At 37.5% G+C, this 27839-nt stretch overlaps 2 protein-coding genes across 3 annotated transcripts in view; both read right to left on the bottom strand.

Annotated features, from left to right (window-relative positions):
• The window catches only part of LOC114469758 (dual specificity testis-specific protein kinase 1), a 36884-nt gene extending 17765 nt beyond the window's left edge, over positions 1–19119 (bottom strand). Inside the window, exons 1-2 of one of the 2 annotated variants that reach the window (XM_028457548.1) lie at positions 18960–19119; positions 15774–15846 (exon numbers count right to left, since the gene is read on the bottom strand). In XM_028457548.1, the coding sequence (XP_028313349.1) occupies positions 15774–15804 (31 nt within the window). In that variant the 5' untranslated portion in view covers positions 15805–15846; positions 18960–19119. The remainder of the gene's footprint in view (positions 1–15773; positions 15847–18959) is intronic. The other variant, XM_028457549.1, reaches the window with a different exon arrangement.
• Positions 19120–25397: 6278 nt separating this feature from the next.
• b3galt8 (beta-1,3-galactosyltransferase 8) lies at positions 25398–27839 on the bottom strand. Its single transcript, XM_028458642.1, has one exon. It carries the CDS (start codon positions 27692–27694, stop codon positions 26732–26734), a length of 963 nt encoding a protein of 320 aa, XP_028314443.1. The 5' UTR covers positions 27695–27839; the 3' UTR covers positions 25398–26731.

Below are 27839 nucleotides of genomic sequence, written 5' to 3'. Positions count from 1 at the left end.
TTCCATTTCCTCCCTCCCTTGTTATTTCACATTTTGTAAAAAGTCAGCTCTAAACAGGCGAGTTGGATTTTCCCCGCTACTTGATGTCACCAACGGAAACTCCTCCTCCTGTCAAACCTGGCTCCTCCTCCCCAAAATTGTCATATATGTAAAGCTACATACACAAAATGTGTTCTCTGCATTTAACACCTCCCCGAAGAGCAGTGCCCAGCAACGGAGAAGTGCCCAGGGAGCAGTTACAATCGGTTCCATTTTTTGTATCCGTTATACCGCCAGTGAACTATTACTTTGAATGGACTATTCCTGTAATAAATAGCAGAGAGGAGGAGAAGAAAGCAACATAGCAGCTCCGGTGAGTGTTTGAAGCAGCTGACTCAGCTGATTGACTCTGCTTCAACACACCCTGAAACAGTGTTTGTCTGACTCACAATCACAATAGCCGCTTAGATATCCATGTGTTTTACTGTAATGTGCAGTTTTTTGGCTGAAAACAAAACAATAACAACAGAGAGTGGATAGCAAAAGAAAATCGCTTTTGGTGATCAATGATCTCCCTCGCAAGAAGACCCCAAAACAACCTGTTTTACAACTGCTCATTAAGTCACTGTTCAGAAGCCTGATAGGCGAGTTTTGGAAAATAAACCTCAAATACTGTTGTTGAGGTTCTTAGAACAAATGGAGATTGGTGAAAAAAAGCACAGTACCGCCTATTTAAGAATGAATTTGAACAATCATAAAATGGACACAAAAAGTCCTCACAGTGTGTGTGTAGGAAACACTGGTTATCATAGTTGGCAACAATTATTAGCAGACTCATCACATTTAGACTGTGTGGCACGGATTCTAAACCGTTAAGCAATACGTTTAATGATAAATAGAAGACAACATTTCCCTGCTTTATGCCCTTGTTAGCTTGAAAACACACATAATGTAAAAAGGTAACACTTCATATTAAGGTGTTTGTAATAAGCCTTAATAAGCAGTAAAAATAAATAAATATACATATCACATACATATCAAATATTCCTATACCCACACACATATATACAAATATATACACCGTTTAATGTTAATAAATAAAATAAATTATATCTTGTGAAAATATAGTGATACAAAAAAATATAAACTCTGTTTAATTAGACCCACACATAATTATCAACATACATATATACATATTTCATATCTTATTAACATGCCTGAAAAGGGGTAAATAATCTCCCAATAACATTTTTTTTTTTTTTTTAATTGTATGAACAAGACTACATAAGTGTTAATAAAAAGTTTCATATGTACATGTATTAATATTAATAGCACAATGAAGCGTCTTGTAATAATCAGTAATGATATGATAGAGATTCTTCATTGGGCCTTTTTAAATGTTATTATTATTAACATTAATAAGGCTATATAAGTGTAAAAAAAGCTTCATAAATGTAAAAATCAATGCTATTCAAGCACTAATATGTTACTAAGCCTCTTAATAAAGACTCATTGAAGGATTTAATAACTAATCAACATTAAAAAGATGTTTATTGACATTAATATACTGTAGCAATGCCTTATAAAGGCAAAAAAAAAAAAAAAAAAATCATTTTATTATGCACTCTTGATAATTAACAATGCAACTGGTTTTAAAATGCATTTATTATAGTTAACAATGCTGTGGGAAAAAGTATCTTATTAACATCCAAGTATAACATGTCTTAAATCATTAATCATTTTTTTGCTGTAGATTTCTGGTCATTGTGTGACTTTTTGCCATTAATTTGAGTGTTATTTTGTCATTCATGTGCAATAAATTTATAATAAGCATCTACTTAGAGGATTGTGATGTTTCAAGTGGACACAAGTTTATATTAAAAAAAAAAAATGCATATAGTCCCTTTTGTATGAAGCTTTATTAAGGCAGTTGTGACCCAGTTTCCCTCCAACAGGAGCTGATGGACGATTAGAGAAGGTCAGAGTTGGTGTTTTCCCACAAAAAATTTGTATTTTATTTTTTCCCCCACAATAATGATGGCGGTGGAAAGCTTTCAACAATAACAGGCTAGCACAATTGGCAGTCTTTTTTTTATATATATATATATATATAAAACTGGGGGAGGGGGAATATGACATCTTTTCATGTCTGCTTTTGTTCAAAACAATCGCTCTACTTCAAGCTCCGGCGCTGTCAGAACATAAAATTCAAAATAACAAGAGAAAAATATAAAAAAAGTCGCAAAAGAAAGCCAGCCTTCACAATCATTGTGAATTATCATAATCATAAGAAGCTGCTTCTTTCTTTCTGCTTTATTCTCTCCACTTTCTATAACAGTCAATGACGAATAAAAGAAAAAGGCTTTGTTTAGCCCGAAAATGTTTTGTGGCTCAAATCAGGAAAAAACTACATAGACAACTTGCAAAATAATCTGTTTTTTTCTGTACTAAACAACAACAAAAAACAAATAATGAATAACTTCTAGACTCCTGTCATCCAGTGGTCCCCAACCACCAGGCCATGGGCCAGTACCGGTCACATGACTTTTGGTAATAGGCCACAAAGTAGGGCTGGGCGATACGGACCAAAACTTAGATCTTGATATTTTTATATTTTCATACGATATAAATCAACAAATTTTTTTAAAATCAAAACAGTCCTATCGAAAAACACAGTTCAGGGTTAAATTTGCTGTTTAAAAAAAATACCACACAGGCACATTCATTAACAAACAGCTGCACAATGTGCCACTTTTGGCTTGTTATCCTATAATGCTGCGTTCACACGGAATGAGTCTTCTGCGCACGAAACGTTCCGCATGTGTCGCAGGATAAAATAATGTCCCCATTTGCTTCAAATGCGCATCTGAAGTGAAGCACCGCCCACTAGCAACACATCCAACTCAGTGTGAGTTTCACTGCCTGCTGAAGCGAGGCGCTGCGCTCGTTTTCCTCCTATAAACATAAACCACCTGTGAAAAAAGACGGTGTGATTAGCGGCTAATGCTATCCTAGCTCAGTACCAATTTTCAAAGATGAAAACTACAGAGAGAACTTTTACCTGCTACTACCACCTCCTCGCTGATTCTCCTCCACTCCAAATCCTTCCTAGTCCGGTCCCGGTTATAAAGGCTGTGTCAGACAGCTCCAGGTGGTCACACACAGCTTCTACTCCATGGTTGAATGGGTGAACAGTCCGGTGTCCGTGTGACGGCCTGACGTCATTATCAACAGAGACTCTGATTGGCTTTCGTCATGCAAAACAGCCGCAGGAGTTCAATATTTTCAACTCTTGTGAATGTGCGAATATGCGTAAAATAGGGCGTGCGCTAGCTTGGTCAACACTCTTGACATGCAGATCGGACCGCACAAGAAAGATTTTGCATCTGGGGCGCATCTATCCATTGACTTTGTATGTAATCTGGATGTACGGACAATTCGTGACGCATCCGGTGTGAACGCAGCATATGGGACAGCACGTGTGACTGAGTTCTGTAGTGTGGCTTGTTTAGATGAAGGTCTGGGTTAGTACGCATTCAGAAATCCATCTAACTGAGCTTTTCATGCTGTTCTGAGAATATTTACTTTATTCATCACCGTAATGAGTGTTTCCCTACATTTTCCCCATTTTCCCTGAGGGGTAGCAATGGGCTGCCATTGCAGGCACACCGGGGAGCAGTCGGATTGAGGTTAAGGGACTTGCTCAACATCCCAAAATATATTATTGGTTTCTTGGGGTATTTTAATACAAAATAAGCTCTAGAATATATATCCCAGAAATATGGAAAAGTTGCAAAGAAGGACATTGTTTGACTGTACTCTATGAATAATCTGAAATACTTTATTTGTACTGTGTGATTGTATGAATAAAAACAACTTAAAAAATGTAGATATATCTTGAGCGCTACCGCAAAGTAAAAAAAATTAAAGTCTTTTAAAAAATGAAATTTGTTTTATTTTCACGTGTTGTAATAATTTGATGAATTCATGCAAAACACAGCACGCACAAAAAAAAGATTGATTAAAACAGTGTTTAAATCACTGCGTTTTCACTGAACGGATACCGATAATCTCTGAGGTCTGACTCGTGCACGTGACCCTATGACTGGTCGCTCTGCAGTTTAAACACGGAATAGGAAGCCAACATGTGCGAAAACACACTGAAAAATCAGACTTTGTCACAGCTTCCAGTGAGTTTGACCTGTCTGAGCAAACAAACCATTAACTGGAATACACCGTCTGTCTCGCTGACGTCACACCAGCTGATGGGCGTTGCCACGTGTGAACATTTGACTGTAAAACGGAGTTCACACCAAAGTGAGAACTTGCCTGCCAATGCGAGTGTGAGAAATGTGTCAAAAAAGTCGACTGTGAGGCGATACGTCATCTCACAGGTGATTCGAGACGATTGGAGTTGTCAAATGACTCAGAGAGCTAAAATAATCCAGTTCCCAACAGAAAAAATGGCTGAGGATTGAAATCCATACCATAGCAAGAAGCACATAAAACATATTAATCTGTGTGATAATAAGCTTTGCCCTTGGTTAGATACTGCCGATCCAATCATGACATCCAAATAAAAATTCTCACTGGCTTCAGATAACAACAAAACCATTGGTATTAGTACACCAGACTTCTACTTAAAAAATAAAAGGCTGAAAGCACCAGCAGATAGACCGGAAAGGGATCACGGATATGTGGGATAGACTGACATTGGATCAATAACGGAGCCGGATCATCCATTACTATGTCTGCCCTGAGGCGTCAAACCACATGAAGAACTAATGATAAAGAATTCTACAATTATACAGTGCTTGTTTTATTGGAAACACACTTGATCTGTGTTTAGGGCCACTGAGATCTAGGGTGTTATTTAAAGGTTTTTATGTTAGACTTTTATGTTAGATTATGTAGTAATTTACAGTACACTGTTATACTGGACTAAATGTATCAGTGTTTTCATAATGTCTACACATTGCTAATCCTTAGGATTCTGTTAGCACTTCAGTTAATGTTCTTGATTACGAATTTTGTCGACTCCATTTATTTCAGTAAAATAAAATGTGAATAAAAACTATACAAAAATATATATTGATATTTTTGTATTATATTAAATATATATATATATATATATATATTTAATATAATACAAAAATATATAATATATATATATATATATATAAATAATCTGACCCCAAGGATATTTGCCTCCAGAAAATGATTTTCAGAAAATTGTTGACCAAGTTTTTGTGTCAGGCACTTTATTATTATTCGCTGAATACATAAACAATAAAAATACAAAAAAATCATTCCGCCTTAGTGCTCGAGTCATACCGTAAAGAAAATAAGCTAAAAAGTGGCACTGATTAATTCTTCAGCAGGGATTTAACGTGTCCCTCATAGGTTGACGTGCTGTAAACTGAGGCCCCAGTGGAGGTGTTTCCTCTCAGCAGTGCTTCTCCTCTCACTCATAAACACTGATACATTACACGTTTCTTCTTCCTCCGTCTTTCCGCTCCACTGACCTCACTCGCAGTATTTACTTACTGCCCCGAGGATCGAGTTGCACTATTTCATCCCGTTTTCAGCTGGAAACTATGTCTGTGGTCAGCAGCTAATTATCTCATACCCATCAAAACACTATGGGTGCAAGAACCGTTATTTAGTGCAAGCACCGCACAAAGTCTGAGCCATAACTCCAAGCTGTTATTGGCAAACGGATGTAAAATTATCTCTGCTCTGTGGGACACCTCTGAATACCAGGATGGTGGTTGGGTTGCAAAACCAGCTCCATTACAGGAGACGTCATGGCTGCACAGACTGACTAAGGGCTATGTTGGCAGTGACAGGTTAAGGGGCTTGACTACAGACTCAGTAGCTGTGTTACTTTCCATTAGCCTTGGAAATGCGCAAAATCTAAGTAACGCAATAGAAACTTGTAATGGATTTCAAAAAAACACTCAAATATTGCAAAGAAGTTGTTACGCTTTGATGAGGAGGAATTTCAGACGTTTCGATAGTGAAATGTGTCGCAAAAACGCTATGGAAACACTTTTTCCACATAGCGCGGTACGTATAAATAGAACATTTACATAGACATTTTTTAGCATTATACTTAAAAATAACCACTGCCACATTAGACGTGAAACAATAAAGGAATACGGAGTGTTATACGGAGGTTCTGAGCGTCCGTCTTCCTGCGGCAATGCCTCGCGGGATGAGATTTCACGGGAGTTATGAGGCTGCTGCCCAAAACAACCTTCAATAGAAACAAGTTCAAAGCACCAAATTATTTGTTGACATTTAGAAATATTGCTTTTATTTTGCAAAAATCTGTAATGGAAACACAGCTACTGGGTTTAGTGAGGGCGGGACTGTTTCTATTGTACTTTAAAGACATTCACCAACTTTGTAGCAGCAGCAGCAGCAGTAATAATGTTATCTTAGATCAAAAAGGAATCAAGCATCAAAAAAGCACACTGTAAGTAGAATGGGCAACACATCCAGATTTACATCTTATGCAATATTGTTACATCAATAGTCTTATTTTAACCCTCTTATTATCCTCAAATATTACTAACACATATTACCCTTGGGGTCAATCTGACCCCAGAGATATTTGCCTTCAGAAAATTATTTTCAGAAAATTGTTGACAAAGTCTTTGTGTCAGTCAGACACTTTGTTTATTTGTTGAACACATAAATAACCCCTTGGTAATGAAACCTTGATCTGTTCTCTAGCGTCACCAGACAAGTTTTACACAGTTGAAACAGCTTGGGGTTAACTTGACCCCAGAGGAACACCAATGCGTGCAATATGTGTTCTATTATTATATATTATATGTATTATTTTTTGAATGATAAACAATGAATGGGGTCAAATTGACCCCCGAGGATAATACGAGGGTTAAAGATACAGAACTCACTCATACGTGCTGTCTTTAATGAGAGAAAAGGCCAAAAGTGGCGATACATGTTGATTTTGTGCAACTAGTTGTTAAAAAAAAAGTGCCTGCGTGGAAGTTTGTGATAATGAATGACTCATAATTATCTGTTTAAATTTTATTTTGAAAACAAACATTGATATGATATTTGGACCATATTACCAAGCCCTAACCCAACTCTAAGGCAGATGTGAAACTAATCATCCCTTTGACTTTAAATGAGTCATCCTTTTTTCTTTACATCTTTAACATTCACAATAGTATCCCTTTTTTTTTTTTTTTTTTTTTTTTAAAATCAGACGATGCTAGCCAAAGGACAAAAACACCAGTTATCATTATTCAGTAATTTATATTTGATGCAAGTCAATTTCTTCTGTTAAAGATTGTACTTTGGTTTTTTCTGCCCCATTCTGTTCAGCACTAGTGCTAGGAATAAATGATCCCAGTAAAGCCGGGTTGACATATGAGGAGAAACATAAAGCCCCAGGCCCTCCACTGCCTCATTATCATTTAAAAATACTGCGCAGATGTACCAAGAGAAACACAGGAATGTTTAGTTGGGACTTAGCTGCACTTCTGTGCGGTCGCCATGTGTGTCATTTTAAAGTTACCAAGGCAACAAGGGAAATTTATTTTTATTAATACGATTTTAATAATATCACTGCTGATGAGGAAGCCATTTTTTAAATGTTTTTAATATGAGGCCATGTCAGCACTTTCTGTCATGTTAACTAAATGTGAAGTGCTGACTCACTTAATGTCTCTGATTTAATGCGATCATGGGACATGGACAGAAAAAAGAAAATTTGCATCCTGAAACCATAAAAACAATCCAACTCGTGCTTTTTTTAAAAAAAAAAATGGGGCTCACGCATGACACAAATATCCCTCACATGCAACCCTTTTACAAGCTATTTTGATATTTCGAATAACTAAAAAGTGTGACAAATGGACAAATATCCAATGTCCAATTCCTCTGATAAACCCATACAAATCTTGAGCAACATGTTTCGGTTCGAGTAGTGATCAGGTTATCCTGTGATTAAAAATACATGTCACGCTTTATCTAAAGATGTATTAACTGAACTGTGGATGAATTTGCATCTCCAACCACACCGATGTGTGTAATTTCATGGAAATCATGAGGGTGAATCACCAGTTGACGTGTTTGAAGGTTTCACAAATAACGTTTTAGGACCTTGTCCTACATTTCAATGGTATTTTACCCATTAAACTGATGGCTGAGTATAGAGGACAAAAAAATGACACAAATGAATGAATGAATAAATAAATACAGATAAATTAAAAAATATTTAAATATATACTTCAATAAATAAATAATTGCAGAAATGAATACACAAATCAATAAATAAATGAATGTGGAAATACAATCACATATATCTATACAGTATATATATACACATACATACACAAATAAAAAAATACAAGAAAAGCATGCATAATTGAGGAAATAAATATAAAATTAGTACTGAGTATTTATTTTTTTATTTATTCATTGATGTATTTATTTTTGCAACTATTTATTTATTCAAGTATATATTTAATTATGTATTCATTTGTATTTTATTTCCGCCATAGCCGAGGGTCTAGCCATGGCTAATATTGGTCTTGCAACATAATCTTGCATGGTGTAAGCTTAACCATCTCACTTGTGCACTTTTTCTGAAGCATATCAAATATTAAATGAATAACAGTAGTTTACTATTAACCCTATTTACCATGTTTAGTATGATTTTAAGAACTTTACCAGCCAGTAAAGACATCATTAAACAGGAAAAGATGATGAAACAGAAATGTGGAAAGTGGCTTGACGTGGAAAGTAAATCTACATATGTACCCATGATGTGACCCTGGACTAACTATATAATAAAAAGTGACTAATGATCAAATGAATCCTTGCTTGACTGTAACCATGGAGCCACAGATCCATTTTAAAGAGTACATGTGGCAGCGTCTAATCAAACATGCACAGTGGCTTGTAAATGGATAACACTCATCTATACACGTACATGTCGTAATGTTCAAGGTTATAAACATAAAGGAGGACCGCTGGGTGGAGGTTCTCTTAAAAGCATCCAGGCCACGTGGGACTTTAAAGGCCAGTTAGTATCTCCCACTGGCAACCCATCCGTTACTGGAAATACAGGACATGCATCGCTGTCTTTAGTCTACTGGGAGAAAAAACTGTGTTGAGATTGAGAACAACATGGCACTTGTGTGACGTGGTGGAGAGAGAAAGAGCTGGAAACAATGTTGGAGGTCAAAGAAAATGTGGAAACAACACAATCCATCTCTGTTTCTCTCTGCTGCCTCCCACAAGGCTGGAATCATCCCGACTTTGAGCCAAACATCAATGTTTGTGGAGGTCACGCAAGGCCGGAAAAATGTGGACACGCACCCAAACATGACCCCGATGAAGCCACGCAACAACTAGTAACTGGAAGTTATGTCATAATGTATTCAGGAAGACTGTTTCATAAATACATTGAAACTAAATAGATACATAGATTTTTCAAAATGAAAAATAAAATAAATACATCTTAGGAATACTAGAATTAGTATTTTTTCCCCCTCTGGCATTGCATTCCAAAATTCAAAGTGGCATGATTGGTCATTCTTACTTGGAACAATGACAAATATAAAATTTCTCTCAAAGCTAGTCTGCACATATTATGGATTGAAAAACTACATCATTTTAAAGATCGACTTTATGTGCATACTTATGAGCGATGATGTCACCAAAAGCCAAAGTTTAAGGGGAGCACACTTCTTCTCTACCGCTGAGAAGCCGCAGTGGTCACAGACTTTGGCACAACACCGCCAGCCCCCGGGACACGAGACATGCTATAGAAGCTAAGTAAACCCAGGAACACTGCTGTGAGTCTACGCTAACTGTTAAACCCTGAGGCTTCTTCAGAGCCGAGCGTTTAGACTTTGTTTGGGCTGTTTTTACAGTAGCTTTGGCTTCCTTCACCGAAGTTTGTGTTGTGCCGGTAGGTGAAGTAAATGCAGACTGGAGAAGAATTACAAATGTGTTTAAGGGGGAGTAAACGTCCGCCAAGAAGCCGCAGGGGTTGGAATTGTCACCACCTCCGATCACAGATTTTTTTTTTAACTTGATGTTGTGCTGCCTTGCCGTGCAGCGGTACTAGGACCCTTGGTTGCTGTGTTGCGCCGCCATCTTGGGCAAAAGTCAGGTACTGCGACTAGTCGACGTCACGTAGACAAAGTCGCGAAACAAAGTCGCGAAACAACACTAAAGTCGACAAGTCTGTTCAACCCCAACCCCATATACACATTCTTTTCTAGTTATTCTTCCAACTGTTGTTGTTCTGGTGTAAGATGTCAAAGAGTAACACTATTGTTTTGGTAAAATAGATAGAAAACTTGGCTCTGTTTTCGGCATGCACAAAAAAACAAAAAAATAATAATAAAAAGAATGTAACCATGTCGGAAATAAACTGAATAAATAAAAAAATAAATATTGTATGACTCACTTTCTGTTTTCTATTTTTAAACCTGCTCATATTCCTATGCACCCATTGTTGCACTTTAATATTTGTGCTTGTGTGACTCCCCCCACTCCAGTGACAGCGTGACAGTATCGCTTTGGATAGCTTTTTTCCGGGAGTCACTTCTGCAATATCATGAGTCCGTGTGGCTTCAATTGTAACCAAGTCCATGCCTCTAGTGCAATATAATGTTTCACCTTATCGGGGCGCTGCACTTATTCCAAAGTTAGTAATGGGTAAGGGGAGAAGAATCTTAAGCAGACGGGAGAATACGCGTAAAGCCAGATTTGAATGGGAACGCCCACATTTCAGGGCTGCTCCACCCATAGTGCGTAAATGGGATGGAGGCACGCAGTGAGTGACTTAATGGGCTAATGTTAAGATAAATCAACGTTTCTGTGCTTTAAACATCATAAAGTGCTATATGGGCTTCATACACATGCCCAAAGTGTTTTTTTCATTGATTCCCTCAATCGTTAGTTAGAGGATGATTTACTCCTTTCTTACTGCAGGGTGAGCCCAAACACCTCGCTCCAATTTGATGATGCATTCCCACTTTGATGACGATTTTGACGTAGCACTGAGCTGGAGAAGCCGCGCCTCCAGGAAGCTCTCTGCCGTGATTGACATGTAAACAGACACGCCCACGAAGGTGAGCATTTCAGCGTCCTTCGCACAGTGCTATGTATGTATTTTCTACAGTCTATGTATGTACCGGTGAACGCCCCGCCCCCACCTTAGGGCGACCGTGGCTCAGGTGGTAGTGGGTCGTCCTCTGATCGAGAGGTTGGGGGTTCGATCCCAGTACCTGACTATGTGTCGAAGTGTCCTTGGGCAAGACACTGAACCCTAAGTTGCTCCCAGTGGTCGACTAGCGCCTTGCATGGCAGTCCTGTCCCATTGGTGTGTGAATGTGAGAGTGATTGGGTGAATGAGCTGATGTGTAAAGCGCTTTGAGACTGTTTCAGTGTGGTGATAAAGCGCTATATAAATCAAGTCCATTTACCATTTACCCTCTGTCTCGTGTCTATAAAGCAGCATGAGCTCGGCTATGGAGTGGGTGGGAGGAGGGTGGGCCATCCTCTGGCCCTACGTCACCGTGCGGGGAGGAAAAAGTCAGTGCCCTGTCTATAGACACGCCCACTCATGAATATGTATAAGTAGGCCGCAATTCAGCCTGTCTGTGTAGAGATGCTCAGAAAGTGACTTTTCAGAAGCAGGCGAGCTTGGGAAAATAAACCTCAAATACTATGTTTTTGGGGTTCTTAGGACAAATGGAGATGGGTGAAATGGCATGATATGGAACCTTTAAGTACAGGAGGAGAATAACGCGCAGCCAAAAACAGCGCCACTTTTTTGACTTACGCGCATGGCAAAATAGAGCCTGCAGAGTCTGCACAGTGTGATCAGAAACCCAGTGAGATGTGAAGTTCACAGGATTTGTTGATGATTCATGGTGAGATTATTCTGAGCATTTACCATCTGTGACTGTGTGAGGGCTTAGTTCTGCATGGCACTAGTGTAGATTATCTGGACCATGCCTCGGCCAGAGGGAATCCCTCAGCAAATCCACATGGAGTGAGAGCGATTCAACGGGAATCCTTTCCTCCTGTTATCCACAGGGTGAAACCTCTGTTCTCAGATCTAAACACCAGTCAGTGATGGATGAAAGCAAACTAAGACGGCCTCCACAGCCAGTGTAAACATGAACTTTGTAGTGTGTGAAGGCCGTAAATCACCATCTTGTTCCACTGTGCCCATTACATTCCCACCAGCAGACAGAAATAAACAACTAACATCCTAAACGAGACGATCCAAAGACCTACTCAAGATATCAAACCAAAACAATGGCTGAATAATGCATTGTTGTGTACAGATAATTCACTTACCACTACTTATTCAAACACAAGTGTTTGTTCTAGAGCTGAACAGAGAACTCTGCAAATGCTGGTCTTTGCTTTGGCCTGGGATCAGCACAATCTGATGCCTTCTGTTCTCTGCCTGTAGCTACATTAGCAGAAACCCAACCCTGCAGCACAGAAACACTGCTACATCACAGGCTCCCACAGGAACCTGCAGGGACACCTCAGTGGACTGGGCAGGGCACGTGTGAATATGACACCCTGGGCCACAGCGTTCATATTTAAACAAACTGATCAAAGTTAACACCTATTTATACACGTAGGTAGCGTTCTTTAATAGGGCCGCTGATCAGTTTGTCTCTGAAACAGACAAACGTTGGAATTCACTTGATGAAATGGAAATATGTAGGTGTATATTTCAATTAATTTTTATATAATCAATTTTTGTATTTAATATCAGTCTTTTATTTAATTATGCACGTTTTCTTTCTTTTTTTTTTCTTTTCTGTGTTTTAGTGTTTGTTCTTTCCATTCAATATTCTAAAGCATCTCTAAAAAAAAAAAAAAAAAAAAAAAAAGTAATTTCCCCCTGGGATAAATAAAGTATATCTGATTCTGTTTTTTGTTTTGTTTTTTTTAACAAAATTAAACAGAAATTGTAATATGACATGGAATATGCCCTCATATGCATGTTTTGTGACAATATCAAGCCTTTTTCAAGCCGTTTTGGACAAAGACTACAAATGTGCTACAAAATCTCACGCTAGGACGGACCTCACCTCCTGGAATGGAAAAAGCGATATTACTCAGACTAAACCCTTACCGATGTGTTTTGAGGACATGATATCAGGCATTTTCACAATATTTTTTTTTTTACATAAAATAGGTAGCTAGTGGATCAAATGGACAGAAGTGTCATATCTTGTGCAAAATCTGGCGCCATGTGATCGCATGATTTGCGCATTGTGCTTTCGGAACACTTCTTCAGCATAAAGCTATGAAATGAATAACAACAGTGAACTCAATTAACCATATACGGCATGTTTCCTATGATTTCGGGAAGTTTAATAGCTAGTGACATGTAATTAGGGAAAGCTGATTAAACAGGAATGAAATGGAAATTCGGAACCTCCTCTACAAAGTACTTTGTACCTCAAAGTTCATGTATTGACAAATACTAATTTGAGGAGAGAAAGATGCACTTGTAGATTGTTGTCACACATTTCCTGCACCACAATCCACAGAGAGCACATCATCATCATCAGCCACAGCTTCTTTGGCAAAAGTTACACGTGCTTGGCTAAGGCCACATGCAGCATCATCCCAGCAGACAGTATAACTATTTTGGTGTTTTTTTTTATTTTTTAAATGACCTCAGAATGAAGATCAGCACAGGATGGGTTGTTGTATGTTGACGTGACTATAATTCAATGCACAAAAGCACATTTACTCAACATTCCTTCATCATCAGGAGGCGGCACCATGCATGGAGTGGCTTGACATGCTGGCGCTGTGGTTCAACTGGTGAATACGGTGTGTGGTTTTTGACTACCATGTGTGAATGTGTTTACTGGAATTTTTGAACTGCATATTAGTTTATATAATTGTGGTTGCTACAGGCGCCGGATAAAAGGTTAGCCAATGTAACTGTAGCACAAGTAAGCAGGGATGTCCCGACGCAACTTTTTCACTTCCGATATAATACCAATATTGCAGCCTTGCGTATCGGCCGATACCGATATCGATTCGATATCAACACAAATCATACATACTTTTATTACTTATTTTGTTGCGTGGAATGTTAGAAAAGGCTTGATCAAGTGATGTTACTAAAACAGAGAACAATAGTCAGCAACAGTAGGTTACTTTGTTGGAGTGTGAACCACATGTGGATATAAGTGCTGGAGCAGAAACTTTTTATCGGAGAACTTATATCGGTGATTTTAGATGCAGTCCGACAAAATCCGATATTCATTTTCTGGCTGATATCAGACCAATATCCAATATCAATATCGGATCGAGACACCTCTACAAGTATGTATACTGCTCTTTGTAACACTGTGATGGTCAATAGCATTTGGTGACACTCATACACATTCTGTTACTTCAAGAATGCTGTTCTCCTTCAATAACTGAAATATTTTTTCTCAAAATGGCAATGTACAATATAAACCTCGATATTTTAACAAAATAAAGTCTTACCACAAAGACAATTCTGGGTTAAATTTCCAGATGCCAAATGTCACAAGCACATTTATTAACAATTAACAAGCACAGAATATGTGCCACTTTTGGCTTTTTCTCCCCTATGGAACAGCATGAGTGAGTTCTATGGTGTGGCTTGTTTAGGGGAAGGTCTGGGTTAGGACACACTCAAAAATTAATCAAACTGTGCTTTTCATGCTGTTCTGAGAAGTAATGAAGCAGCGACTCTTAAAATGTTTATTTTTTATACACAATAAACTATAAAATAAAAATACATCAATATAGGGGATACTGTAATTTTCTGTATGGCAAAAATAGAAATCTAGTTATATCTTGAATCTCAATATATTGCCCAGGCCTAATGCCCAGTATTGTCCTGATTTAGTCTTTCAGGCAAAATTTGCTGTTATTTTATTGACTAACATCAAATTATTAATAGTTTCAGACAAAAAAGTATTTTTGACCAAAAATTTCAACAATTCTTACTGCTGATGGAGTGCACATTGGGCACACACAGTGTTGCATTAATGTCTTTTTTCATACAAACAATCAACTTATGCAACTTTCTACTCTGTACTGAAATGGAAATAACTTTAAAAGTACTAAATGTATCTTTGTGTCACTGGATAGCAGCTATATCAGCGATCAGCTGCACAATCGGGTAAGAATTGGTTGAGTTTTTGCGTTCCACATTTGGTGGTTGGAATAATAATTGTCACAGGGTCTACAGGTGGAAATTAGCATTTTTGCTATAACCTGGTACAATGCATCTTTCCTTTTGGTCAATGTTAACTTGTGCACTGTCCCTGTCTAAATAAAAACCATACCATACAACTGTAGCCCAAAGTTCTTTTTCTATTGGATTCTGTCATGCTTGCATTTGCATGAGTCGTCTGTAAGGATACACAAAGATGAGGTAAGAGAAGACAGAGGCTACAGTTTGTTCACGGTGTGTTGAAGGCATGGTAAGAGGACACTTTACTGACGCACCAACTTTTCACCGGCTGGGACGGGATGGAGGCTGAGCACCACTCTTTCTATTTTAAAACAAGGACAAGCTAAACACAACGACCATGCTGCAGATATACCTGCTGACATGACTTCATAACACATATATACACACACAAGACAAAGCTGTGGTTCCTCAGTTCAGCATCGACCGTGGGGTGTTTAATGTCCCCCGTGTCAGCATGTGTGTGTGAGTCCATGTGGGCCGTGTGTGCAGAGTGTCTGAATGTGTGAGTACTTACTCCATTGGTTTAACAAGCTATTCATGTGCATCTTGTGGGTGGTGGAACAACGCCAGAGATCTCTGCGCAGGAACTGAGGGTGAAACCACACACACATGCAACAACCAATGAGCAAAAGCACGGACACGAGATGTCGCGCAAAAGGCACACGTGAGCCGACGAGCAAGCAACACTGAACACCAACGTGAACACAGATGATGATAAATGAAAAATGGCTCCAAACTAATGAAGTTATGTCAGACAGCAAACAAAAACCTGGCCATGGATTCTCTCTTTGCTTTTTGTTTTTATTGTAGCCTAATAAATTTGATAAGCACATTGTACCTTATTTCGACCTCTGTTCAGTGTAAAATACCCAAATAAATCTAATTATTTATTTAAAACATAAAATAATAAGTTAGTATTCTTGCATTTTGTGTGAATCCAGAGTAATGTATAGGAGGGCTACACAATTAATCACATTTTAATTGTGATCACAATTTTGGTTACCATAATTAAATTAACCTGATTGTCAGCAATATTTAGATTTAAAATATGGGCTATGCACTCTGTAATAGTGTATTTATTCAATTATACTTTGGTACATTTTAAACTGGATCTTTGAAGCTATGGTCTGTGCCTTTGAGTGTCTATGATAAAGCACTATATAAAATAAATATAAATAAATATTTGTGACTATACTTGTGATTGCAATATTGAACAAAATAATCACGATTACCATTTTGGCCATAATCGTGCAGCTCTAATGTATAGTATACACCAATGGTTCTCAAACTTTTTCTGTTGTGCACTCCTTTGAAGAACAAAATTTTTTTTTAATTTATTTTATTTTCTATTTTCCATATACACCAAGACCCCCCACCCCCCCCCCCCCCGCCACCCAGTTTGGAAACCACATGTATTCTCTAACAATGTGACATACTGTACATTAATACATGGTTGGTTAAAGTCATTATTTCTATTACAAATTCAGAATCAGGAATAACTCTTAAATGCACAATTAGATCTGATAACGCGTAATATTAAAAGTGAGAGTTCTTAACACAGAACCCTGTGGAACTCCAATGGATTTACTAATGGGATGTGCAAAATCTTGCTCTATGAAAAAGATTTAGCGCAATTTGATCAAACAGTGAATGATAACAGTAATTAAATAAATAATAATTACTATTATTTACAATATTTTACTTGAACTAATGCCTGACTGTAAGACGCTTTAGCATTATTTTCAGACGTTTGGCTTTTCAGTAGATACCTTATATCAAATTAGGAAAAGCCTGAAAAACATAAGAAAGAAAAAACCTTTGCACTCTAAGAACTTTATTGTTATTACTATTGTTTGGTGGAAATGTTTCATTCTTTAAAGGGGAAAAACAGAGAAAGTGTAGGCAAAACATTTGCTTTTGTACACCCGATTCAGCACGTTTTACATGGAACCTTAGTAACTCAGGACACAAGTGTTCAGAGTCAAACTTCTGTACTTTTAGCTTATTTCTGTTTTTATTGCTACACACAACAATCAGATCTGTTCTATTGATTTGGTTGGCATCAGCAGGGGTGAAAGTAACGAATTACAAGTACTCAAGTTACTGTAAGTGAGTTGTACTTGTACTTTTTTGAGTGTAATTCTAAATGAGCAATTTTACTTGTACTTAAGTACATTTTTTAAAAAGTATTTTGTTACATGTCTACACCCAACCATTATTGAAAAAATATTGTTAATTGTTTTGAAATGATCAACGTACATTTTGAAACTACAAAAAATGATATGCCCGGTGTAGACAACAATCATAACCAACCAGATTAAACGTAATGCACTGCGCTAACACAGCATTGAATGCCGGTCATTTTCTCAGTTTTAAAGTTCATAAATATTAGGGATGTCCCGATACAACTTTTTCACTTCCAAAACAAAACCGATATTGCAGCCTTGAGTATTGGCTAATATCAATCCGATTCGATATCAGCGCGAATCATACATTCTTTTATTACTTATTTTGTAGTGTGGAATGTTAGAAAAGGCTTGATCAAGTGATGTTACTCAAACAGAGAACAATAGTCAGCAATAGTAGTAGGTATGAGAAAAACTGACCCGTTTATTATTAACCAGTTGGTTACATACATTATAACCTTCTACATAATATCTACAGTATTCTACAATTGAATAAAATAAATAAAAAATAAAATATAAGACAATGAAAACGAACCTAAATATATCCAATAACAACAAATTATGAAATACATTTTAAGACAATGAAAAATATCATTAAAAACAAATTATACTTTTAAAGTGCAAACAATACAAGTTCACTTCAGTTGTTATTTACTGTCAGTATATGGTGGGAACAACTGAGGGCGGGGTCAAAAACAATATTGTCCACTGTCCACCGCTCAAAGTTAAGAGTTCACCGCTCCAGTTTCACTGACTGTGCCCAAAACAATGTGATCACTGCTCTTAGTCTTCACTATTAAAAAAAATAAACATATCACTCTAATAACAAGAGAAAATGGTCTACTTATCAGAGTGCTTATATTTAAGATTTTAGATGCAGTCCGATAAAATCCAATATTAGTTTTCTGACTGATATCGGACCGATATCCGATATCAATACCGGATTAGGACACCCCTAATAAACGTAGCTCTATTTAGAGCCTGAGAATTACTTAGAATTTTAAACTGAATTTATTGGTGTTTTTTTTTTTTTTTTTTTTTTTTAAGAGAAAGCATTGTACATTATGACAAACCTTTTATTTTATACAGATGTATAAATACATTAATTTTCAAATGTGCAAGATTTGGTCCCTTTTTAAGTTTATACTTATGAGATGTTTACTGTATGCAAAGAAACCGTGGCAAGATTTACAACATAAACTCATTTTACACTGAGTACTATTTAATTGAGCTAATTTTTTACTTGTACTCAAGTATTTTATGCATGACTTACTTGTACTTGAGTACAATTTCAATAAAGTACCAGTATCTACTTGAGTAGCATACATCAGTACTCTTTACACCTCTGTGCATAAAAACAAAGCCACTCTATAATAAAAATGGTCTGTAAATAGTTGAATTCTGAACTGAATGGTACAGTTATTACAAGACACTCTTAGATTCTCTATCTGAAAGTGCACATGCAGCTTTAGCACATTGTGTTGTATCTGTGATGTGTATTTGGTGATACTCACACACACACAGTCACTGTAGATGCAGCTGGAGCTCAGACCGTCGTGTACATCCGCTCCTCTCGTTGTTTCCTGGTGCAGCTTCACACACAATGACGGTGGATGATGATCAAACTTTGCTCTGTTTGCAGACGGACGGCGCGCGTGCACTCGCGTTGGTGTCGCTGATGCAAATGCGTGGTGTCGGCGCGGTGGGCGTGGCTTGTTTAAAAAGCCGGTGGATGAAACTCCGCCCACACCCAGTGAAGCCTCAAAAACATGGAAACTCGTGTCATCAAGAACCATAAGCAACTGGTGGGCCTCAGTTCATTTTTTTTTTTTTTGATTTGTAATTCAAAAAGTTGGAAGGAATAAATGAAGCCAGACATAATAGACAAAATAACTCCCAAAACGCACAAAGTTAACAAAAAAATCCCCAAATACACAAAATGACAACAAACAGACACACCGGTCACTTAAACAAACAAAATGGCGACAAAAAAAAAAAAAACACAAACAACACGTTACAGAATAGCTCCAAAGACACACAAACTGTTAACAAAATTACACAAAATGACAGTAAAATACAGAAAACAACAACAAAAATACAGAAAGTGACCCAAAAAAAATGCATAAATCGACAACAAAGATGCAGAACATGACAGAAAAATACACAAAATTAAAACAAGAACACAAAAAAACACACACACACACTTAATGACCCCTTAAACACACAAAATGACTAAAAACTGAGAAAACATCAAAACCACAAAGACAAAAAAAAAAAACCCAGTGTAATAATTGCTGATTAGTCATTATTCTAAATGCTGACATATACAATCACATTACTTTTCGTTTCTTGGAAGTTCTGTGAAAACCTTAATGTATTATTTATTAGGATCCCTATAGTCTTCTTGAAGTCAGACACAAATTATTACATGACAGAAACAATCATTCATTGATTATGCAATCATCAGTCTTTAAAGTAATGTATTAAAGTAAAATATGAGATGCTACAAGTAAATACAAATATGGGATCATATCCAAATAAACCAAAATCACATATATTATTACTATAATTATTGTTATTATTATTATTATTATTTATCTTTGCATTAAGTGTTGTTTTAACTTTTTTCTGGAAATGTATTTTTATTATTATATATTAATCATCCATCTTCTGCTGCTTAGCCATTGTCAGGTCGTGGGGGCAGCATCCTTAGCAAAGAAGCCCAGACTTATATATTATTATTTTTCATGTGGATTCTTTATTTAAGTTCCATCCTATAGCTTGATAGATAACGTTTTAAGCAGTTATGTTCTTGGTTTAGGTGGTTTATTATAAGCTTGTGTATTGTAATCCTTGTTTGAAAGAAAATAGATAAAATAAACTCAATTTGAATTCGATTTTTTTTTTCTCAATCGACATTAAATATTAGATTTGAAATAATAATGACATAAGTGAATGCTTTTTAATGACATTTAAAAAAAAAAAAAAATCATATGATTTTTATTACCTAACAAATGACTTCAGTAAAATGTTGGTAAAGAAAATACGGAACATTGTAAACCTTTTTTTTTTTTTTTAGCAGAATCAAAGTACAGGTTTAACTATAATGGACTTCATAGAGAATACAACTTTCACAAACCATGTCACTTGCTGATAGTTACATGTCCTGCTGCTGTATTAGACCTGATAATGAACAGTGGAATGCTTGTTAGCAGGGTTTTTGTCGACTATTAAAAATAAACACACTTACAGTTCATCTCAATATTTAGAAGATAATCCTGTCTTTTCCTATACAATAATATGTTCATTCCAGTTGTATCACATTTTCATTAAATCACACACATCATAAATTGCAGAGGCTATTGCTCTGATACAGTTAGCTTCATATGATGTGAAGCATCATCAGCAGTGAGGAGTGGGAGTGTTGTCAACACTGCAGGGTTGGCAGGGGGCAGAGCCACCTACTCAGTCCGTGTGGGAAATGAATGGACTCACAACATCAGACAAGCAGACCCTTTGTGGAGGGAGAAGAAGACAGAGGTTTGGTGATGAGCATTGAAGGACAGATCTCTACTGTAACCACTATATGTTCTTTATAGATTAATGTCTAATTTGAGACTAAAAGCCTGCTCTAAAACATGTCACATTTGGGAGAATTGTAGCATAGACCCTCAGGTGTTAAGTGTTCTAGTAGGTGCAGCAGGTTTATTGAGAGGCTGTTATCTCCCCACGCTCAGTGATGAATCACAGTCTTCAGCTGGCTCTTCATCAGCCTTTAGGACAGTCATCATCACACAGCTAGACGTACAATCTCACATGGGAATATACTATATACAATGTATTAATGCTTTTCAGGTCTTGATTTCATGTCCATAAAGAGAGGAAAGGGAGACGCTTGTTATCAATACTTCAATACAGCTTTAACCCAGTCTGGGTGCAAATGGCTCATATTTCAAGGAAAAACAAACTCAAACCTGCAGACACACAAAGGCATCATCTCAGTAGATCAGTGGTTCTCAGCGCTTTCAGCCCGCGATCCCCAAGAATAAAGATGGTTGAACACTGGCATGAATATTCAGGTCAGTCATGTGGTGGAAAAAGTGGTGAAATGGGATTTTAAAAACCACAGAAATAGGTTAAAAGTTGCAAATTAGAGTGGCCAGAAACAGGACAAGCTGTAAAAAGGGTTCAAAGTGTTAATATTGGAACAATTCGTAGAAGTTAGTTTAAACTGTCATGTAATGGGCATGACAAATCATGAATGTGGTTAAATTGGCAAAAATAATCATGAAAAGAGAATACAATAATGGATCAAGATATGTGACATAAGGTGAGAAAAAGTTATTTAAATTTGATGAAGTGTCAGCAAAAAAGTTGCAAAAATGCATTAAAAGCTGCAAAAATATGGCAAAAAAAGTGATGAAAATAGGTTACAATACAGCAAGTTTGGTGTAGTTGCAGAAAAAGGGTAAAAATAAGCAAAAATGGGCTCAAATTGTTCAAAAATGTATTTTACTTTTGATTGTTTTCCAGTTTTGAAGTGACATTCTGAATCTTCATCCCCACCTAGTGGCAGGAATAAAGATACAGGCTTCTGTTTTCTCTCCATGTCTTTCAGTGACTAATGTTTGGAACAAGGAGGGGCTCATGGCAGCACAATGACATGGTTGCAGACAAAAATAATTGGTTTAAAAAAATTTGTTTTTTTTTTAAGAACAATTAGATGAAATTTCTACAATTTCCCACGGCACACCTGACGAACTATCACAGCAGACAGTGGTTGAAAACCCCTGCTTTAACCAATTACAAAAGATACAAATGTTTAATCTCGTACATTTCAAAAGCTTTGTGTGTGTGCACTGCAAGAAATTAGTAAGATTATGTGACTTGTTATGAAAGATACTAATACTGTTAGAATAATGAAAAAAAAACAGCCTATCCCCTCTGTGTAAAGGCTTCGTCCGCAGGAACGGGCATGATACTTGGAAAAGTTATGCTTTATTGGTGGTGCAGATCCATACGAGTTGGCTTCCTCATCTTTGATCAATGACGACCCGAAGAGTCTTCCATATGTTATGTATCCTGATATCATCAACTACCGGGTATTCGCCAAGCCCATACACAGCGGAAGACCTAAAATCTTATCAAAGTTTGGAGGCCTATAACCAGATAGTGTGTGGATGGGTGAGGGAGATGCAGTATCAATTCATCAACAATAGATGTCGTGAAGGCCAAAGTAAGTAATGCAATAACATCAACCTAACCTTAACTGTGTGATATCATGAATACCCAAGAGTTTTTCATTTCAAGGACCTCCAGTTTGATATGCATTAGTCCACAGACCACAGTCTACATTTCTATATACACTGTAAACTACAGAGCACTTATCACTATCAAAGTTTAAATTCACATGCCTGACAAGCAATGGGCTGAACAAATTCGGATGTTTTTCAGATTTTTTCTTCGTAGTTCCTGGTTTAGCTTCGCTAGCCACAAGCGCCTCCTTTCCTCTGATAATTTTTGACATTTTTCTTGTTTGTTATATGTTTTGGAAGTCTATAAAACTTGAAGGGGATATGCTACAAATCTAGAATACCTCTTATCGCGCTAACTTCCGGGATTTAATCAATGTGTGCTGGACTACGAAGCTTGTTGGAGCTTAATCACTATGGCAATTAATGCTGAACGGCTAACCTGCTCTGGCTTGGATGTAAGCGAATCCTAAAGCACCGCCTCCTGACCAATCAGATCTCTTAGAAAATGACCTGCGCATTGATAGATCTGCACCAACCAGGATCTTCTGACAGCTGCGTTTATATTATTGAACAAATGCAATCCTTTTATTTACAATGACATCCTTTAGGAAAGATATAGATCTATATTTGATGGACTGATCTACAGTTAGCTAAAGACGCCTGTGTCTCGATCATATGCGCGAATGCGTGAAGTCATTAATTAATTCATTCATTCATATGCTAACCGCCTTGGCACATACTACAATTAAACAATATGCTCTCATCTCTCATCCCAGTGTGTGTGATAAATTGGTGTACTTAAAAGAAAAATGTGTGTGCTGTAATAAAGTTTAACTGCAGAGTGCTGTTCGTTTATCATCCAATGGATTAATATAACAAATAATCTCACTTTTACGTGTCACGTGTAGTGTCAGTAGCTTCCTGCCTGAGTTCTCTTATTCCTGCCTTTTCTGTAACAACAGGGTTGTTTTTGGTCTGATTATGGATTTTAATTAATCATCATTTCAAACTTTAGTAACCTGGTCGGTACCAAGTTATGAAGTGGATCATGGTCTATCTAACCAATTGGCTTTGTTCGTCTGCTGAATATCGCCAATGTGGTGACTCCCTTGTTGTTGATGCACCGTGAAAAATCCTCTATTATAATAATAAAGAAATTAATCTAACAGAATTATGTGCACATTTAGTCACAAAAAGGCCAAAAACACAGTTTAAACTAACACACTTCATACACTGTTTCAAAAATCTGCCACACACTACGAGCATCCATTACACAAAAATGAATGTACACAAAGTAAAGAGTTGGAGCAGAAAGACATTTATTTATCCAGACATTGAACTCATCTTACTATAACTTCCTGAGTTTCTACTCCATTGGCTTCTTCAGTGTCAAATCCCTCTGTAAACCTCCAACAACTTAAGCTTTACTTCACTAAATTTGGCCCTCAAAGAGTAATACAATTCAAAATTTTCTCCCTATGCTGTGAAGAACTCCTGACAAGAACCCTGATAGCCCCCCCAGCTGGTTCAAATGTACAATTACATCATATGTATGAAGAGGCACAGCGTCTAAGGCAGGGTTGCCCGAATCATTCTCATCGAAGGGCCAAAGATGAATCGCAGAGGAGGGCCGCGGGGCAAAACTAAACATTCATGTGTCAGTGCATGAAATTAAATATGCCAATAATTAACTGTGAAAAATAAACAGTTAAAGTAGTTTTGGAATTAAAGAATACTTTTCATTATTGTGTTTAATGGCATAAAATTATGAAACATCTAAATGTCTTCAAAAACATTTAGTGCAACATAAATTCAACAAAATGGGACACAACATACCCCACCTATATGACCAAAACACAATTTTGAAAGGCCTTGAAAAATCCTTAAAACCTTGAAAAAAAATAATGTATTTGGACATCAGCTTTAATAATAATAAACCAGTTTTATATAGCCCTTTTCAAAGAAAACTCAGACGCTAAACACAATTTCATATATATATATATTTTTTTTTTCTTATGAATGACTGCACTGTATTACATAATTATTTTTTCAAAAACATATATATATAATAAATTAAAAACAATTTAAATATGGGCAGCAGGCCAAAATGAATCCTTTGAGGCCGCGGGCCCCAAATCGGACCGCCATGGTCTAAGGAATAAGATCCAGGATAATAAAGAGGCACAGCAATCTGACACATTCATATAAAAGGTTCAGTGCAACAGGCACAAGGATAAAGCCTGTGATAGACTTCCCTTTATCCTTACTCAGCAGAGAAATAGGCTCCAGCTGGGCCATCGTTTCCAGCAAATAGCATGAAAGCCAAAAGATCTGATTAAAATAAAAAAAAAAAAAACTTTTCTTCTTGTTCCAAAAGTGCACATTTTCAACTTTTGTTCTTGTTAGGTCTCATACTACATGTCGTATGGAATCCACTTGAATGCATATGTGATTTGTCAGATTTGAGGTTTCATGTTGCAGCACAATCAACCAATAGCAGAAGAGATTTAGGAAAGAAATAAGAAAAAATGTGATTGAGGTCTAGTGTTAACTTTCAACCAGCACAAAAAATCTCTCCAGCCTATTAGGCACAAGTGAGGAAGACTTTTCACGCATTCTTTGGTGTAGTCTTTACAAAGAGAAGATAAGTCTACGTTAACTTGGCTTAGAATCAAGACATTACATTTCTTTTTTTTTTTTTTACAAAATACAAAAGCCATTAAGTGTTTAAAAAGCAGCAATGGTACAAACTTGAAAAATTAAACATTTCTTTCAAACACAAAGTGGCTACTTCCTGTTAATGGGTGCAACTTCCTGAGTGATAAATACTTAAAAAATATACAAAGGATTTATGAATTTGAAAAAGCTCTGATCGCAAACTTCAGCTTTTTACTTTCACAACTAAAACAATAATTAATTGTTAAAATAATAATAATACAAATATCACAGGAAGTTGAACCCATTCCTACTTTACAGTAACACAATAAGGCATATGCAGGTAAACTAGGCTAAAGCCATAAGTTAGCAAGTATAATACTTTGTGATACTTTCAAATGTCTTACTTTCAACTTTCGGATTATCATGTTTCAAGTTTATGATTCTTTGATTTTGGTAATGGCAACACTGTGGCACAAAAAAATGGCAACTGTTGATAAGTTGTGACATCTTGTGGACATGTAAGGAGAGTTTTTTATGCAATCAAACTAAAATTGGATTTGAAATATTAAAAAAAAAAAAAATCTGACAACAAAACTATTATTAGGCCGACAATTTTTTTTCAGATGCTGGTTTAGTTTACAAATCAAAAATTAGTCCTCAAGTTGAAATTATACATTTTGTTTACGTTTCCTGAAGTTTTGGTTGCGTTTTCAAAGTTTTTATTTGCGTTTCCTGAAGTTTTGGTTGCGTTTCAACGTCAAAGCTTGTGGGCGGGGCCTCCTCTGAACGATGTTCAAAGTTTTTTTTATTGGTCAGTTTCAAACGATGGTGTAAAAAAAGACTTCCAACATCATCCAGAGAAGGCCCCGCCCACAAGCTTGAAGTTGAAATGCTATCAAAACTTCAGGAAACGCAAACAAAAACTTAAAAAATGCAACCAAAACCGTAAACAAAATTTATAGTTTCATGAGAACTAATTTTTGATTTGTAAACAAAGCCAGCATTAAATATAAAAAATACTAATGACTGTTTTGTTTACAAATCTTTAAAATTTTAAATCCATTTGATTGCATTTAAAAAGACACAGATTTCTCTCCTCTGACATGATTTTAATACTTTTAACATAAAGTAAACTTTGTTTTCTTTCAGGCACAGTTAAAACGAACGTTTGAAGTTAATCAATTCATTCTTTAAGCAGGACATTTCACACATTATGAACAGTGACTCAGCATGAATCACCCTGTTAAAGCACATTACTTCCCTGATTGCTTCCTGGTCCCTGGACGTCAAACACAACCTGACTCCTGACAGTTTTGAACCTGGATCTCTGAGTTCCTGATGGCTTCCTCTCCTTTTTAAAGCACTCTGAGGCCTCAGCAGTCAGCGTGGCTTTTGGAGAAATCCTGCCACACCTGCAACAGCTCTGATGGCCTGAAGTTGTTGGCGATGAGCAGTCGGGTGAAGGTGCACCTGTCATACTCCAGCTTTCTGATCTCAAAAAGGTTCCTTAGAGTGAGAAAGCTGAGTGCATACATGGGGCGAACCCCCAGCACCTGCAGACACAAGCCCACGTAGACGTCCTCCATTGGGATCACACGCACAAACCTGGAAGCCTGGACTATCTGAGCAGCCAGTTCAGTGGAGAATACGTACCCTGCCCCTGACACATAGGGTGGGAAGCTGTCCCCTGGGTACTGCTCCTCAGACAGGTACCACTTACTGTTGGGGTCCCTCCTTGGCCTGCCGTCTCTGATCACAGACCCAGTGATGAAGCTGGTCCTGGGTGACCCCCTCAGGTACGCCAGAAGGTAGAAGACGTTCACAAAGATGTCAGCATCGACCTTCATGGCGTAAGAGGCGTTGGGACAGTGGGAGGCCACCCAGTTCATCATCATCAGCGTCTTGATGGTCAGGTTCTGGTAGCTGTCCACAAAGTTCATCTGGATCACATCCCTGTGCCGTTTGATCTCCTTCTGCAGGCTCTGCTGGAGGAGGGAAGCCTGGGGTTCATTAGCTGAAAGCCCCATGAAGAAAAGTGTCATGGCGTCTTCACCTGAGGAGCCCCACGTGCCCCTGACTGCGTGCCGGGCGGCCACCTCCCAGGGGGCCACGGGAACCAGCAGCAGCAGGAAGGGGCTGCGGACCTGGCACACATAGGGCTGGTTGTGCAGGTACTCGTAGGTGCGGGGGGAGATGAGGCGGTGTTCCTCCGCGGTTAGTGGGGGCGTCCTGACTCTAGTTCCAGTCAGGACGCTCAGGATAAACTGGAGGGACAGAACAACCAAAGCAGAGGCGACAACAAACTTCACCAACCTCCACAGTGAGCTCATCCACATCGCCTCAACTCTTCAGCCGCGTACGAACGACCCCCGACGGCACCAGGCCCGCAACAGACCCCGCTTTGCTCCAACGGGACAACAGGAATAACAGGAAGTAGATCAACCACCTCCGCCCGCAGGAAGAGCAACAGTAGCAAACGTA

This window comes from Gouania willdenowi, chromosome 9 (genome assembly GCF_900634775.1).
Source record: "Gouania willdenowi chromosome 9, fGouWil2.1, whole genome shotgun sequence".
Classification (NCBI taxonomy): Eukaryota; Metazoa; Chordata; class Actinopteri; order Blenniiformes; family Gobiesocidae; genus Gouania; species Gouania willdenowi.
Note: the sequence above shows the minus strand (reverse complement) of the source record. Positions and strands in the feature narration are given on the sequence as shown.

Bases quoted from the DNA above. Each gene is read 5' to 3' on its own strand.
- b3galt8 (XM_028458642.1), bottom strand. From the start codon at position 27,694: ATGTGGATGAGCTCACTGTGGAGGTTGGTGAAGTTTGTTGTCGCCTCT.